The sequence below is a fragment of the Cheilinus undulatus genome, linkage group 13, assembly GCF_018320785.1.
Source record: "Cheilinus undulatus linkage group 13, ASM1832078v1, whole genome shotgun sequence".
Classification (NCBI taxonomy): domain Eukaryota; kingdom Metazoa; phylum Chordata; class Actinopteri; order Labriformes; family Labridae; genus Cheilinus; species Cheilinus undulatus.
In genome coordinates, this window is record NC_054877.1 from 2997593 (window position 1) to 3015162 (window position 17570).

General features: G+C 38.4%; 1 protein-coding gene across 1 annotated transcript; it reads right to left on the reverse strand.

Annotated features, from left to right (window-relative positions):
- Positions 1-10575: 10575 nt before the first annotated feature.
- Positions 10576-16228, reverse strand: LOC121520109 (G-protein coupled receptor 4-like). The gene is made up of 4 exons (XM_041803387.1): positions 16145-16228; positions 12954-13136; positions 11888-12075; positions 10576-11799 (listed from the first exon to the last, which is right to left on the reverse strand). The coding sequence occupies exons 2-4, from the start codon at positions 13119-13121 to the stop codon at positions 11232-11234; spliced, it is 924 nt and encodes a 307-aa protein (XP_041659321.1). The 5' UTR covers positions 13122-13136; positions 16145-16228; the 3' UTR covers positions 10576-11231.
- Between the last annotated feature and the right edge of the window lie 1342 nt (positions 16229-17570).

Below are 17570 nucleotides of genomic sequence, written 5' to 3' on the forward strand. Positions count from 1 at the left end.
ATCCTCAATCGTACCAGTCTGGGTCTCATCCACAAAACAGCCAGATAAAGAAGTACTCGTCTATGCACTCTTAGACATGCAAAGTGACACAACCTTCATCTTGGACGAAGTGGCCCAAGACCTCGACACTAACAAGGAAAATGTCCATTTACAGCTATCTACAATGTCTACAAAGTCAACAGTCATACACTGTCAGAGGCTGACAAACCTGCAAGTATAGGATACAGCTTAGAGAAAAGGATCCAGTTACCACCACTTTTTACACAAGAGTTCATTCCAGCAGACAGGTCACACATTCGAACTTCCGCAACAGCTCTTAAATGGCCTCATCTCAAACAACTTGCAAACAAGATTCCACCATCGCTGGATTGTGAAGTGGGTCTTCTAATCGGCTATAACTGTCAACAAGCCCTTCTACCAAGAGAGATCCTGTCTGGTGAAGAGAATCAACCATACACTACAAGAACAGATGTGTCAAAAAACAACACACATGGTTGTGTTAACAGCATTTTGACACGTTGTGTAGATAATGTGTAATTTTTGTGTATTATGCCTCTGGATCGACTGACACCTGATTGACACAGTACATGTGTCATTTCCTGAGGGAGGGCGGTTTTTTGTTGTTGTAAAAAAAACTACAAACATATTTTACATGATAGCACACAAAAAGCTCTAGAACAAATCAATTTATTAATAAAAATGAATATATATGCTTCTGAAAATATATCAAATAAAAAAACATTAACGGCTGCTTTTTCGACGACCAATCACATCACGCCATTTGACTTTTTGAACCACTGGATCCTTGCGCTCTTTTCACTCTTGCCTGGCCGGAGAGCAGAGAGTAGACGGGATGCCGTCTGACCTGGAGCCACCTGTAAGTAAAGTTTTTCATGTAATGACGTTACCATTTATGACCGTTAGCTTTCTAATGTGTGTAAAAATAAGATGGAAATCTGTAAAGTTGCTAAGCTAGGCTTATAGTGGTTCTAACCTACTCCATGTTAGTGGCTATCTTTGGTGACTGGGCTAGCTTGATTTTTGAAGCGGGAAATAAGTACATTCAAAGCCAGGGTAATAAATGACTTTGGTTGGATAAGGTTAATCCATATCTACATATTTTCCATTGTTCGAACAAAGTTGTCTGTGTTTGGTAAAGCTAACAGAAGGTAGTTGCTATAACTTTAGCCATGCTAGCTACAATATACGCCAGGGCAAAGGCCACAAAGAGTAAATATTGCTAAATATTAAATATTGCTATATTGAGAAATGTGTGGGTGTTATTTGGTTACTTCACTTAAAATAGCCGTAGAAGAAGGTCTAAGCAGAACTAAAACGGGACCGCTGATGCTTTTAATCTGAAAACGGAGACCCTTCGTCAACCAGAAGGTTAAATGTAATGTTGCGCTGAACAGTCAAAGAAAGTCAGAGCAGCTGAATGACAACCACAGGCAGCTAAAGCCCTGTTAGATTTAGGTGTCAAACATCTACAGGTGCAAAATGCTTTATTTAAATGTTTTTAAGTATAAAGCCCATCAAATCTAGGCACTTTGCTGCTCTTAGTCTGACAGCGTTATTTTTATTTGGTGATACATCACAAGATTTAGAGCCATAGCCATAAATAACTCTGGCTAAATATAGCTACGTATTCCCCGCCACAAGAATAACGGGGTATGTGTTCAGAAACGTTATTGCTAAAGGTACATAGTTACAGTCATAGTAATGTAGCAGGTTGAAAACTGAAATTTAACATATTGACTGAAAACAAGACACCCCTCTATTTTTTGTTATAAATTCAGAAGGACTCCAGCTCATTTTAGGATTTGTACATAGTGTTAAACTTTTCGTCCAGGAGATGGCACTACTGCACCACTGTGGATAGCTTAGAGAGACTGGGTAACAAGATCTGCACATGCGCAGCTCAGTCATTAAACAAGCTGCCATGAGAAAGACGTTAAGTCTCGTCCTCTATTGTTCCACAGGTAATATAAAGATTTCTTTCATGCTCTTGCTGGTTATATATGGCATAAACGTACTGTGAAAGTCCTTTGTGATTTTTAAACAGGAGTTACAGTTTTGTACGGTTTTGTAAACATACGTTTCTAGCTCTTAGTCAAGACGTGTAGCAGCGTGCTAAGTTTCCTTTGAGTTTCAGTGAGAATAGATGTTCAGTAAGTGCAAGTAAAGCGGGGAACACACATACATATAATAGGGCTGTTTTAGTCCTGAATTTCCCCCTTCCTGACCAAGTACGGCAAACGCCTGATTATCTTAGGTCTTATAAGATTATCCTATAAGATTACCCTGTGGTCTGAGGTGTGTTAAGAGTGAATTTGTCCCGATAATTGGCTCCGAAAACTGTCAGGGCCGACAATCGTAAATGTTAAACTTGTTCAATATTTATGACCAAAAATCCTCGTGTGTGGGGCAAGCCGACGACTCCCGAGTCCTGACTCTGTGAATTGTGATGTGGAACGGAATATAGCCAATCAAGGAGCGAGCTGACAGGCAATGACCATAGACATTATATGCATCTATACATATATGTCTCTGACAACAACTCACGTCTAGCTCGCCCAGTAGACTATAAACTCCGTGTTCGCGCTGTCTCCAGGATTTCCACAGTCTTCTCTTTTTTTTTCTTAGTTTGTGACTTTTCCGTTAAAAATAGTCCCAAGAACACCATCATTCCCTGTTCTTATTTGTCCTCCTTCATGTTGCGTGCTGTGTTTTCTGGTTGTTGCTATGGATTGTTGCTATGTTTCCTCTTTGTCGTTTTTGTTAGATCACATGTGATCACGTGACATTTCTGGCTTGGAGGACGAGATTCTAGATTGGTGGTGGGACAGAATCATGGTGTGTGTGGTTTGCTATGTTGACATTATCAGAGCACACCACCCACAGTACGATCAAAACGTTTTAATGCCTGATTTTTATCTTCATGTGTGGGGTCCCTAACAGATAAAAAAAATTTCTTAAGAGTTAAAAAATCCTTATGAGTACCCCACTTTACTGGAGTGAACGTAAAGCAGATCTTTTTTAAAAAAAAAGGAATGTTTGTTTTTTCAATTGCTTGGACTAGTAGCCAGTAGCAGAGAGTAAGTAATGTTTAATGCATGTATTTATCATTCAGTGTTTCATTTGTAGTTTACCGCTCAGTAACGGTGCCATTTTGTTAAACTATACAAGTGGCTGTGCTCATTTGGCGTAGTTTAAAGTTGAGTTCAACAGCTCCGATGACGCTGTGTGTGTAATTTCTGTGACTCTTTGTACAGCAGTAGGATTAGCTGAGCTCCAAGCATACACTGTATGTGTTTAACGTATTTTATTACAGTGAACATCTTAGAACATTTTAGATATATGCAATTTATTGAAATTTTGCATCTGTTTCACTTCTGACTCTCAAGAAAATAATAAAAAAATGTCCAAAAAATGATCTCTGTCATTATTCTGGCATTTAGCATATAGAAATAATTTTGGTAATCCTAATTGACCAAAAACAGGAAAAGTTCAATCTGATTTAATGTTATACAGTGAGAAAAAAAGTTTATGTGCCTTTTTATATCGTATATATAAACTTCTGGTTTCAACTGTATATATACATATATATATGCATCGTTAATGTGGGTGAATTCTAGGGCTTTATTAGGGCTGGGCAATACTAGATGAAATCCATATTAGTATACAGTATATTGTCTGGTTAATTCACTGTGAAACCATAGACTGTATATAGTGTGAAACACGCTGTTAGCTGGCTATAGTTACTGTCAGAACCCTTAATAGGGGACAAGTAAGTTAAACTACCGGTGGGTTTTGCTGACATGGTTTCACACTATATACAGTCTATGGTTTTACAGTGAATTAACCGTGTGTATTATTTCATCAGGTTATGAGAAATGGCAGGCTAATTAAAAGCAAAAGGCTAACGATAGTTTAACAGCAGATCACTGCAAAAGGTTAATATCTGAATCATGTGATCACAATGTTAAAATTAATCAAAAACACTTACTTTTTATCTCATTTTCCAACACCACTGTAACTCAAAATCCATGTCAACAACATAGATGTCAAGACGTAGATGACGCATTCGCTATTTAACGGTACGTCTGTGGGGCCACCATCTTGGCGTGGGCAAAAGAGTGAGAGTGCAACAGAGTTATATGGGCAGACAGCATTGAAAAAGCCAACTTCCTGTGCTGACACCCACAGATACAATGGGTTTCTCCCTCTGATGGTAGTGGTCTGACTTTAAATATGTACAGGACTTCCGACCGGGTTGTTTATTAAAAGTTGTTACCTTATTTAAAATACGGTGCACCTGCTGTTTTGGAAGTAAATGTGGAATCTTTCACTATGTGTAATACTGACCATCATCTGATTGTTAAAAGTCAGACTGGTCATTTTAATGTTGCTGGCAGAAAGCACCTCCTGGCTTTAAGTTTTTTTTTTTTTTTTACTCAGAGTTATTTTAATGTCATTAAATACAATACTTAAAATATACAACTAGGTGATATAAAATTTTTTGGCGTTAGTAAAGCACGCAGTTCTTATCGCCCACTCCAAAAATATGTTTGCCTTAATTTTCTGCTGTCCCACAAACCAATAAATCAGTCATCAGATGACTGGTATTTGACTTAAATGAAGGAAAATTCTCTCGTTTTGACGATAAGCATTATTATATGCACCGCAGAGAGAGAGAGTCAGTGTGCACCGCGCTGTACAGACAGTGTGAGTATCAGTTTGATTTAGGCTTTTTAGACAACATAAAGATGATCAAAGAAGCCAGGAACATTCAGCTTTAACTTTGGTCTTTCCTTCTTTGTTTTGCCACTTTTTGTTGTACCATAAAGAAGAAAATCATGAGAAATCAGAAATCACGTGACTCGTCGGGACTTTTACCCGTTGAGACTTTAGTTTTCCTCATGTGGCTCTCTCTCTCTGCCTCCTATCTGATGATCGGCTCAGAAAATGTTACTGGAATCTGCTAGCTCTGCGGGTGTTTAAGTCAGAAATTCATCCCCTGCATGAGTAATTAAGCCGAGATCGGCTGTTGTGTCCTCACATGGCTAATATGTACTGCAAACTCAAAAATCATCAGGTGAGAAAAGGCGTGATGACTCACAGTGTATGCCTGCATGTAGCCTAGAGTAAAGACCAGTTGCAAGATGAGAGGGAGAGAAATAATCTATATAAATCTATTTGGAGAAACAAAAACTATCTAATTATAGATCCTAAATATTCAATTACTCGATGTTCCCTGTACACATCATAGACATAATAGGATTTTTTTAAATTTAAAGTTGATCAGACCCACAATAAGTACCTCGATTTAACTCCAGTAAGTAGTCAGTATGATGTTCAAGCTTTCAGCTTTATAACAAAACAAATTTCATGTAGATTGGTTCAGGATTAAGCAAGGTAGGGCAGATTTTACAGGCGAAGTAGGCTTGTTTATATTGAATGTTCACTAATCCCGCCTGTTCCAAGATGGCAGACCAGCAGATGCACAGCGGCTACGTTTAATAGCTGTGGACGCGTCATCTACGTATCCATATCTATGGTCAACAACATCAATAAGCGTGTCCGAACGTGTGCATCACTTTTAAGTGTCCTCTGGAAACACTTCCGTTGTGTTGCGGTCTATTTGCAGCGCGTTTTTCTAATGTGTTGTGTTGCGGTCTATTTGCAGCGCGTTTTTCTAATGTGTTGTGTTGTGGTCTTTGCAGCGCGTTTTCTTAATGTTGCGCATGTGTTGTCAAATTGATGAAGATGTTTTCTTAATTTGCTTGGGTTTTGTCTTTTTGCATGTGTTTTCTTAAGTTGCAGTGCTGTGAGCTCTCAGGGCCACTGTAAGAAAGGCTCCAAAGAAGACACTTTGTCAAATTAGTCCACGTAGAGCAGGGGTGTCAGACTCAATCACAGCAGGGGCCGGATTCTGGATTCAGGTCTGACCTGAGGGCCTAACAGGGTCACCTTTAAACCAGAAACTGTCAACCTCATTTCACCAGGAATAAAATATGAAAAAAAAAAAAAAAAAAAAAAACTTATGATAAATAATTTTGACATTTAAAAAGTTAAAAAGATAATTCCACCAGTGCCTGAAAGTTATGGAAAACCTTTTTAATTCAACATTTTGAGTTTCATTTACAACAGAAGTCTGTGTTTAAACAAGCAGGACAACATTTGTTTGATTTTATTAGAAAGAGAACTTAGTAGGAATTGAGCTTCTAAATGGTGAAAAAAAATCAGCTCTGGGATGCTGTGGCATCACAAAAGCATCAATCAGTAAATGCCACTATCATCTGGAATGCAAATCAGTGCATTAAGTGTCAAAAGAATTCATTTTTCCAGTGAAATCCATTTCAAGCAGGGAGTAGAGATGCTCCCTTAACTCTAATCTGCATCAGGTTGGCTGTCACCAAGTGAACAGTGTCTGAGTGTCTGTCTCCTCCTACAGTTTGAGTTAAAGGCCAGCAGAAAGGCTTCACTGCCCTCTAGTGGCTGAAAAATAGAACAGCCATGCAGCTCTATTTTCACTCAGTCTCACTCTGAAAACTGTGCATGAGGATGTCTGCTGTATGGAGCAGGTTAGAAAAGAAAGGAAGAGTGTGCAGAAGTTAAAGGCTCTGTAAACCATTTCACTCTGCCATGAGTGTCAGCTGGAGTTAAAAGGAGCTAAAATCTGTTTGTATCACTTTATTTCAAAATAAAAATCCCCTGATTACGGTTGTGCCACCCTGACATTTAAAAACTTGCAAATTCTGAGACAAAAGTTTATTCTATGAGCTTACTAACTTTAAATTGATCCATTTTTATCACATTTGATTGTTTCAAAGATTTCAGCCATAAAATAATGCCAGAATATTCTAATTTGAGTTTCTCACCATTCAAATGTCATTTTTAATGGAGTCAGTAATCTGTTCATTTACTCAGACAGTCACACCACCTGACATTTTTAGGGTTTGAGATGCCAAAATATGAAATGAATGATATTATTGACTGAAAATGTATTTAAACAAAGTGGGTTAACTAAACTAAAGTAGGTTCATGAACACATTTCAGTCCTTCAAACAAACTTTGAAGTGTAAGGAATGATGAATAAAGAAAAAGACTTCTGCTTACAAAGGTCTGTTGGTCCAGACTAAAACTCCTCTCACTTATTTGTTTATAATATTTACAGCTGATTTAGGCAGATTATTAGAGTTCAAATATTAGTAGTAAATATTGGCAGAAATGTTGATATCTGCTGATAATATGGTGCATTCCTATCAGATCCATACAGAAACAGAGGTGTAAACATGTCTCTCTGTTGTTTAAAGCTGTTGCTTGTATGCAGGCCTATTTCTTGCTGGTGTTTCTGGAACTCTCTGGAGGCTGCTGAGGTTGCTTAGCATCCCATGTGGATTTCAAAAAGTGACTGCATCCAACCAGGAAACAGCCACCACAAAACTGGAAGTGTAAAGTGTTCAACCCTTCTTAAACATGCTTAGTTTTCAGACTTTTGAAGGAGAATCTCAGCTAAAAGCAGCTGCTTCATGCATCACTATAACATCAGCTGTTTTCATCTCATTTTAGTCCCAGCATGTAAACAAGCAAACTTGCATCTATCACCAAATACAGACAAACAGTTTGATAATAACATATCCTAATCAGAAGCATGGACTGACAGACCTGGTCAGCTTTCCTCTTTAGAGCGAGGGCTTTAGGCCAGCCTTTTCCTGTCAGAGCTGCTGTGACAGAACTGCATGATGCTGCTGAGGAAGCTTGTGGTGTCACAGTGGCTCTCACTGGCCTGAACACCCTGTTTACTGAATGAGGGAGCCTCCACCTTTGGTTTTCCCTCAAGATGGATTTAGATGACAAGGTCCCCCCATTGTCCATCATCTTGGTGGTTTGGGCCAGGTTGAAGACTGCAGCAACAAAAGTTATAAGGTTAACAACATCACACAACATGGGTGGCTATGACTGCATTTTTAAAGGATTATTCTAGAAACATACCATGACATCTGAGGGCTTTCAGCTCAGCGTAGAGGTCGACTATCCTGGAGCGGTACAAGTCCATGTTGAGGACCAGTCTGATGAGCCAGGACAGGGGGCATAGCTAGGGATTCTGGGCCCCCAGAAAGATAATTACACAGGACCCCCTTAGCCGGCCAGCCAAGTAAAAAATGTTACTTTAATTTATGAATATCCTGCATTCTAATGTATTTATGAACTATATAATTTTCCTTTGTTAATGAGGGATATTTTTACTAAGGATAGACTGTACTATTTGTGTACTATTGACTTCATATTAGAGTTTGTGTTTATTAGCCCCCCAAAGTTTAACACAATACACCATTTCAGCTTTCTGACCCCCAAATTAGGAAAATGCTGACAGTACTGCATCTGTCTTTGTTCATTTCTCCTCATCTTCACAACACTAAGAGAAAACCTTCATTTTCCTGCTTTCTTCTCCATCATCCTCATCTTCTTTCTCCTACAAGCTCCTTCTACAAGCATATCCAGCTATCAACCTTTAACAACAGCCTCTCCTAATTCTGTTCCAGTAAAGCATCAAATAATCCTTGTAATGCCATTGTAGCTCAACAACAGTGAGAATATCAGGAGGGCCTAAACTGAAATTACAGTCATGAACTAAAGACTCCACCTAATTCTGGACTCTCACAAAAGAAGCAAACAAGTGATAAACTCAGAACAAAAGTCACATATTTCCACAGCCTTTGTTTGGAGAATCTCATGGATAGGTTTGTTGATTTGTAGCAGAATTCTGATTTAAATTTAGAAGAAAAAAAAAAAAATTGGCAGTGACGGACTGACATCAAAAAATCACCCTGGCATTTTCAAAAACCGTCCCCTTTAAAAATCCAAACCAACATCAAACCAAATGTTAAAGCTTGACCTGGAACCTTGGAGACTGAGTTGAATGAGAAACACAGAACAACCAAAAAACATACAATATAACCTCTACAGTACATTACAGCACACTATGGAGCACAAAATATGAACATGGAAAATCCCTCACTGTTGACAAACTTAAAGGTGCAGTGTGTAAAACTGAATATCAACATCTAGAAGTGGGTTCTAGATTGCATTTCTCTGCTGGAAACTGTGGCAACCAGTTGAATTTAATGTGTATCTGTAATGTCAATACAATACAATACAATAACTTTATTTATCCTTTTTTCCTCTGTTACCATGGAAACATGTAAAAATCCAAGATGGTGGCATCCATGGAGGGGACCCTCCCTATGTATAAATCAAAGGTCTATTCTGATTTTTTTTTTTTTCTTTTTTCAAAAAAGCTATTTTTGGAATTTAGATGACTAAACACTTATTTAGATAGACCGTCTTAGAAATGTTTTGCTTTATTTTACCAGGGTTGTTCAGCTAAATGCTTCTAGGCTAACTATTACACACCGCGCCTTTAAGATGTACGTCAAGTGAGAATGAGAAAAGATTCCACTTCAGAACTTCACTAGTCAGTGTCAGTTATTATTATTATTATTGTTATTATTATTATTGTTGTTGTTGTTGTTGTTGTTGTTATTATTATTATTATTATTGTTATTATTATTATTATTGTTATTATTGTTATTATTATTATTATTATTATTGTTGTTGTTGTTGTTGTTATTATTATTATTTTCATTATTATTATTATTATTATTATTACTTCACTAGTCAGTGTCTTCAGTCCCCAGATGTTTACAGAATATTATCAGAAAAAAAGGTGATGGACCAAGGTGATAAACATGTTCCTGTCCCAACTTTTTAGAACCTGTTCCAGACATAAAATTCAATATTTTTTGTTTCAAAATTACCAATGGTTATCAGTTTGAACATTAAATATCTTGCATCTGTGCTGTTCTCAACTAAATGTAGGTTAAAATGATTTTAAAATCACTATAGAGTTTTTATTCACATATTTCAGAATGTCCCAACTTTTTGTAAATGGTGATTGTAGTTGTAAATGAAAACCATGTTTCCAGTGCCCCATGCACAAACTCAGTTTGGTGCGTTGCTGATACTCAGGGGGACTAGTTCACTGTTATTTGACTTAGTAGATTAGTTTTGATTCTCCCTCCATTTGAATCCCTTTGTTTTTACAAACCTAATTCACCCTGAGTTAACTGTCTGATCGTTCCAGGGTTCATGACCTTCTGATTATAAAGTGGATTGTGACTCACTGAGTAAGAGGCTCCATCAGAGCTGATATGAGAACATGCAGAATATGACAAACATTTCCTGCTGTAAAGATTGAACTGATGTTTAGTTTCATCACCTTCCTCTCTTCCTCTGATAGAAGAAGAAAAACACTGCTGAACCTTTTGACCTTTGACCTTAACATAGAGTACATAACAGGAAAGTTAGCAGAACACATGAGGACATTTACAAAGTTATCAACTGAAAAGTCTGACTTTTCTTGTTTTTATCTCTCTAATTCTTAGCCGAAGTTCAACATGAGCCTCACAGGATGTTACATTAGTGAGATTTTATTTTTGTATCTTCATATTTATTGACAAGAAAAGCAATGTAATTGAATTTGAAATAGTTTTATTGGAGTAAAATAAGAGATGATGTGAATTTTTTTCAATTTGTCAAAAACACAAAACAAAGAAATTTCTCTGAATCACATCCTGAAGATATCGTACTAAAACTGCACAGGAAAACTTCTACTGATAAAACAATGTAGAGAGTAGATAAGTACAGCTGTTTTAATATTCATTTATATGTATTAAATGAACAGCTTAACAAATAATGTTTAGGGAGAACATTTGTGGCGTGTTTTCTCCTATCTTCATCCTCAGGACACTCCCCTACCTTCTTCATGAGAATCCTGGTCCAAATGTAGACAAATGTTCAACCACTCAGATGTACTGAATAAAAAGATGTTGCAGTTTAGGTGGAACGAAACACGACTGAACAGCAAGACAGCACAAAACAAACATGTTTGAAAGAATGGAAACAGAGGACAAGCATGCATTCAAGTCACTTTACTCCACTTTCACATGAAAAGGGAAGTTTTGGATCTTTCTTGAGGAATGACCTTGTTATGTTGGGAAACTCGGGTTTGTCATCCTGAGAAAGGAGATAAATAGTTGAGATCTTTGGGAAACAACCTAAATTTACTCCTTATTATGGGGAAATGGAATAAATCAAATATATACATGAGCTCACTCAGATATCCATAACTTCTGGCCCCCATATTTGTGACCTTCTGAAACAGATCAATGAGCTACTTCTTGGCTCTGCCCCCCTAACTGATAACCACTGATGTCATCTAGATTGATTGTGTTGGTGTTGTTGGTGTCATTGTTCTCCTTTCTGCAACAGCACACAGAGGTCCAAAGCTTCCCAAAGGTCTCTTTTTTGATGAAAACGTACAGAAGTAAGTCTGCAAGTGGACTCAGCTTTAGAGACAAGACAGCCAGTAAATGTAGGTTGTAATCATAGATGTACGATTTTGCAATGAGCCAAATAATGTTAGGCAGGAACAGCAGAGTATAAATCAGCAGCACCAGGACTAAAATTGCCGCAATTCTCCGTTTTTCATCAGAGGGGACTGAGACAGAAGTAGAGAGAGCTCTGAGGGTCCCAACCAGGAAGAATATGAACAGTGGGAAGGGAATGATGAGGAAGATGGAGAGGATGATACGTGTGACAAATCTAGTAACCCAGCGGAACACAGTGAGGTAACAGACAGGAGGTATGATCCAGACTACAACACAGACCGCCACAGAGGTCCTGATGGTTCGTCTGAAGCGGTACCACAGTGGGTGGGCGATGAGCAAATATCTGCAAAACAGGATGGACATATTATCTCTGAAAAGATGCACAATACTACAGAAATATTATATTTAATACTATTTAAATAAATAGTTACCTTTCCAGTGAAATACACAGCATGAAGGCAACACTAGTTAATACGCCACATGTGTAAATATAGCCCACAATGTTCTTTGTCATCTCTCCCTCAGGTTTGGACTCCTGAATGATCATACAGCAGAGCTGAATGAGGTCAGATATGAAAAGGTTGATGACATAGATTGGAGCCACATGACCATTCTTTACCTGAGGAAAATACAGAAATAAAACAGAAGAGAAGAATCACAGCGACTGCAGTAACAGCCTCGTCTACATTTTCAGTCAAATCTCATTCTCTATGTCTGGAGTTTATTTACACAAGCTGTCAGCTTCTCCTCCCTGTACCTACTGAGCATCACTGATGGGATCTACATGAACTACAAAAGAAATTAAGATTAGTTCAGTAGTAGTATGACTTTAAAAGTCAGCTGAAGTTTATGGGACGAGCATCACCTTTGATGGTAGTCAGTAAAAAAGTAAATCAGACAGATAGACCCAGTAGTGTGTAGAAATAAAAAACAGGGGATCAGGGAGCTGATGGACCAGTGGATAGGTTTCTCTATGAGATTTTCTATTGTATTCTGTTAGCATCATGCTATGTATGGATTAGCATCCTCTTTAACCAGTTGTACACTGTTCAGTTTTCTCCTGATTCATACACGATGTTTGAGTAACACGACTCACTTTGAGGTCAGGCCAACTTTCAGCTTCATCGTACGCTGTTTCTGGTGTAGTGTAGGAGACACGATGGCCGACCACGGCCCAATCAGCTGTCCCAAACCTTGGAGCATATTTGACTTTGTAAACTGTCCATCATTATCTTAAATCACCATGTAAACAGTAGGAATGCCGAGCCCATGAGCCTTCTCTGGACATAATAATGAAATAAACAAGCAAGAATCAGTCCTACCTGCATACAGGTAGACAGTACCTTCAAAATGTATTTGACCCCTTCCTGATTTCTGCTTCTTTTGGTTGTGCATATTTGTTACACTGAAATGTTTCAGATCATCAGACACACGTTTATAAAATGTAATTTACATTTTATTTTAAAAAATAAATAAATAAAGACATAATACACATACCAAAGAGTAGAGAGCATAGATGGCCGTGAGTGTCAAAGGGAGACCGATACCAACGGTGATGTATTTCACTACATGCATGATGGAGGAGACATATCTTTGGTACTCAGCCAGAGAGGGGTCGACATAGCTGTCATTCAGGAGGCTGGTGTTAACAGAGATGTTTGCCATTCTTCAGAGTGAAACCTGAAATCACAGAGATCAAGATTTAAACAAAAACACTGCATGAATAAAATTATTTTTAAAATTAAAGTTCCTGTAAAGTGATAAGAAATCTGTATTTAGGTTTGTTGTAGGACAGGCCACTGTGTTTTGGACCACCAGGCCAAATTTCAGTCATGAGAAACATCTCTAAAGTTATAAAATTAAGGTCCAAATAAGGTGAGACTTCCCATGTTTTCATACAGCGCTTTGTTTCTGAAGTGTTTCCAGGATAGTTCCTCAGTTGTTGCATGAACATTTTCAGTGTTCAGCTTCAGTGTTTAACTTTCCTTCATTTCTCCTCGATGTAAATGATTTAAGGAGATCTGGGGCTTCATTTATAAAACATTGTGTAGGATCCATACTAAAATTGTACGTGCGCCCAAAAATAATCTGATTTATAATCTGATGTATAAAGGTGTGCACACCTGCAAGCACTTTTCCCTTTATAAATCACAGACCACCCTCCCTCCCTCTACACACCCACATTTTACCATGAATGGTCAATGCAAAGTACCTCATGAATGTTTTTGTATACAAATAAGCTGCTGATCAACGGCATTTTATGCTCAATCATGGCAGAGATGACAAGGAAAAAGAATTTCACAGAGACTGAAATAGAGGTGCTTGTGGGTGAGGTGGAGGCTGGAGAAATGATTTTATTTGGTGGTCACAGTCGTTGCATCACTAATAAAAGAAAAACCAGCGAGTGACACCGCTGTAAATAGTGTGAGTGCCACAGAGCGATCTGCAGTCTGTTCCTACGCTGCTGTGCATCAGGATGAATCAGTCATGTGTTGACCAGGCCACCGTGCCACTAAATTTGTCAAAACCATGTTTGAGGTATAAATAATTTGTACATTGATTGTATGCACATTTTTGTTGGTTCACATAGACAAATTTTCACTCAGAGCTCTTATAGCAACGTGGGTGCAGTCCATTGTGCCGATTACATTTGGGAAACTGGAATTTGCTGCAAACTGCCTTTTAATTTTGGCTGTTCACCCACAGTGTAAGGAAACCCGATGTATCGACCTGTCATGTTTATAATGTCATCCAAAACAGCTGGCATTAGTGTGCTGAGGGATGGCTGCGATATCCCAGACCTAAGGACAGAATATAACTGTATTAAATCTTACCCAGAAGGGGCTTTAGACAGAAAATGTAAAATTTTATATTGTTAATCATATCAAAATCAGACCTGTCGGCTAATTCCCGCTGGAAGGAGCCGGTTGACAGAAACCCCCGAGTGGTCAGCACCTGTATATGTACTGGGATGGCGTGGTTCAGGCGGGTGGTTCTGTCTAACACTGGGCCCAGTTCAGCACATAGATCAAAGAGCACTGCTCTAGGGAATCTAAATCGGCTTATTAGCCAGTCATCATCATGGGACAGGACATCTTCGTGGTCCCTAAAGTCTCTCCATCCTGATCCTACCATTTGTGTGATCTTCCAGCAGTGCCAGCGCATCCACTGTGTAGCATTACGCTCGAGTGTCACCGTACTATTTTTATGCTTACTCAGCAATTAGACTGATTGTTACACACCTTGTCACAATTAATACTAATCAATCAGTGCTATCACCACTCTATATCATTTGGAGATGAAAGTATGATATATGAACATTGTCCATACAGTAGTAGGCCTAATGGCTCACTAAAGGACCACATCTACAACACTGCAGACTTGGGTGTTTATGATTACGCGGGTCTATAAGTCTGATATGACTGGCTTCAATTCACCACCTCAACATCTGTGCTGCATGTTTCCCCCGTCTCCAAAATGTTCGTGCACAAGGATCAAAGTTGACACACCGGTGCGCACGTTCACTCGCTAAGTTTATTTTTATAAATCACAACCTTTGCCTGGAAAGTGGCGTACGCCACTTTCAAGCCCCGTTTTGTGCGTAAGCAAGCTTTATAAATGAGGCCCCTGATTATTAGAGATATTAACTTGTATGTGATCTCAATCTCCTTCTACATCTTGTTCTCTGCCCACAAATTGTTGTTGTGAATTTCCCCCAGATGCATGATGGGTAATAATCTCAGAAGGAGTTGTATTCTAGTCTTGTAGTCAGTGAGCCACAGTCTTTGCTAAATCTCAGTCTGAGACTAAAATCTCAGAGGGTCTCAGATGTCAGTCATTTTAGTCTTTAAAGAGTTCTACCAAAGTCCTCTGGTGTAAGGCTGGCCTAAGTTGGCCCACCAACGTTACATTTTCATAAAGTTGACTTCCTGTCTGAACGGTTCCTGCATGTAAGCCTTGCTGGGAGCACAGAGTGAGGCGTGGACGAACGCTCTGCTCTGTGACTGAGCTTCAGACTCTCAGGCTAGAACAAATTAACGTCCATATTTCAGCACACAGAGGTCCGCAGGTAAAACTAATCCTGTACAAATTGGCATCTCTGTAATTTAGGGGGGTAATTTTGTTTTTTTTTTCACAGTCCATGCAGCTTTTTCTGCTCCTTTATATGATTGAAAAAAATAATAGAGGCTGAATGTTAAAGTTTTGACACACATTGGCTATTCTCTTCAGTTATAAGTAACAGGAGAAGTTTAGATTTAACATCAGACATCTCTCTCTCTATAACAGGAGGGATGCTCGAGGGATTCACTCTTCATTTAGGCCATTATTTTAGGAAGGTGACGTTATCTGAGTTACACTGTCTCTGCTTGTAGTTATTGATTTGATAATTCCTGTGACCTCTGTGACCTCTGTGGAGCGTTACAGCCCTACTCTGTAGTGTTTACCGTCATCATCAGTGTGTTTTATAAAGTCAGAACAGTGTAATATTTCAGATTCAGATCTGACAGCATTTGAATCATGGAGGAGGATGCTGATACTGAGAGATACTCAAACAATCCTGCAGCTATCACAGAGACACGCTTGGATTTATATTAATAAGTCATCAAACTGTGTCTAACATCTAAATCCTTTCAACTGTATTTGTAATAAGATGACAGTTCAGAGATGTTTCAGTGAGCAGATCTTACCTGGATGAAGTCTCTTCACTGATGTCTGATGTTTTTCTGCATCCAAACTGTCTTTGGTGTTTATGGTAAGTGATCACATCACTCATGATATAACACTGCTCTTTCAAGGAAGTCAGAAATAAAAAAGTCATGCATGATTATGCATCAGCTGTGAAAGGCAGATAAACTAACATCACCACAAACCTTGTGAAATAAGGGAAGCAGAGACCTTCCATGAATAAAGCTGATATCATTGTGTACCCAGACATTTCTGCCAGCCTCCCTATGGCAGATAGAAGAATTTTCTCTCCCCTGGTTATTTTGTTTGTCTCTCCTTTGCCCTGTATGAAAACCTTCACAGCTGTGTGAAACTACATTAAGTTAATAAAAATATTCGTGAGTTCCTGTTCTTTATCAAGTTTGTATGTAATGGCTGCATGCAGTCCAGACCCTTTGAGAATTATGGGAAATTATGGAGCACAAAATATGAACATGGAAAATCTCCCACTGTTGAATTAATGACAAATGAGAAAAATTCCACTTTCAGAACTTCACTAGTCAGCGTCTTCAGTCCACAGATGTTTACAGAATGTCATCAGAAGAAAAGGTGATGGACCAAGGTGGTAAACCTGTTCCTGTCCCAACTTTTTAGAACCTGTTCCAGACATTAAATTCAAAATGTGTGTGTGTGTGTTTTAAATACCAGTGTTTATCAGTTTGAACATGACATATCTTGCATTTTTGCTGTTCTCAACTGAATATACATCGTGTTCCACATTATTATGCAAATGACATTTTCTCCCATTTTCCTAAATATTAATGCAAATGACAGTCAGAGTATTTTTCAAGTCATCAGCCATTAGAGCATAATTCAGATGTTTTTGAACACACTTCATAATGATAACCATTTTTTTTTTAAATAGAAACCTCAAAATGCACTGACTTGAAAAATACTCTGACTGTCATTTGCATTAATATTTAGGAAAATAAGAGAAAAATGTCATTTGCATAATAATGTGGAAGGCGGTGTGGGTTGAAATTATTTAAAATCACTATATTGTGTTTTTATTCACATATTTTTTAGAATGTCCCAGCTTTTTTGAAATGGTGACTGTAGTTGTGAATGAAAACCATGTAGTGTGTTCCTAATCAGACTGTTGTTAGGACCATGGTGGTGATGTGCTTTTGTTGTTAACATGATATTTTGTAGTTGTGGAGAATGTGGCTGTGCCTGCTGTGTGTGTGTGTGTGGTCGTCTTTTCTCTATCTGCTGAATTAGGCGTGACATCATCTGACGCTGACTGGCTGCTCAAGTCCCCGGTCCGACAGGTGATAGGCTGCAGCAGAGGTGATGATGTCATCAGGGGACAGGAAGAACCTGGTCTCATTCAGCTCCCAACCAGCCACAGCACACTTCTTTGCTAGTCAACTCACATTCTTTATTTTT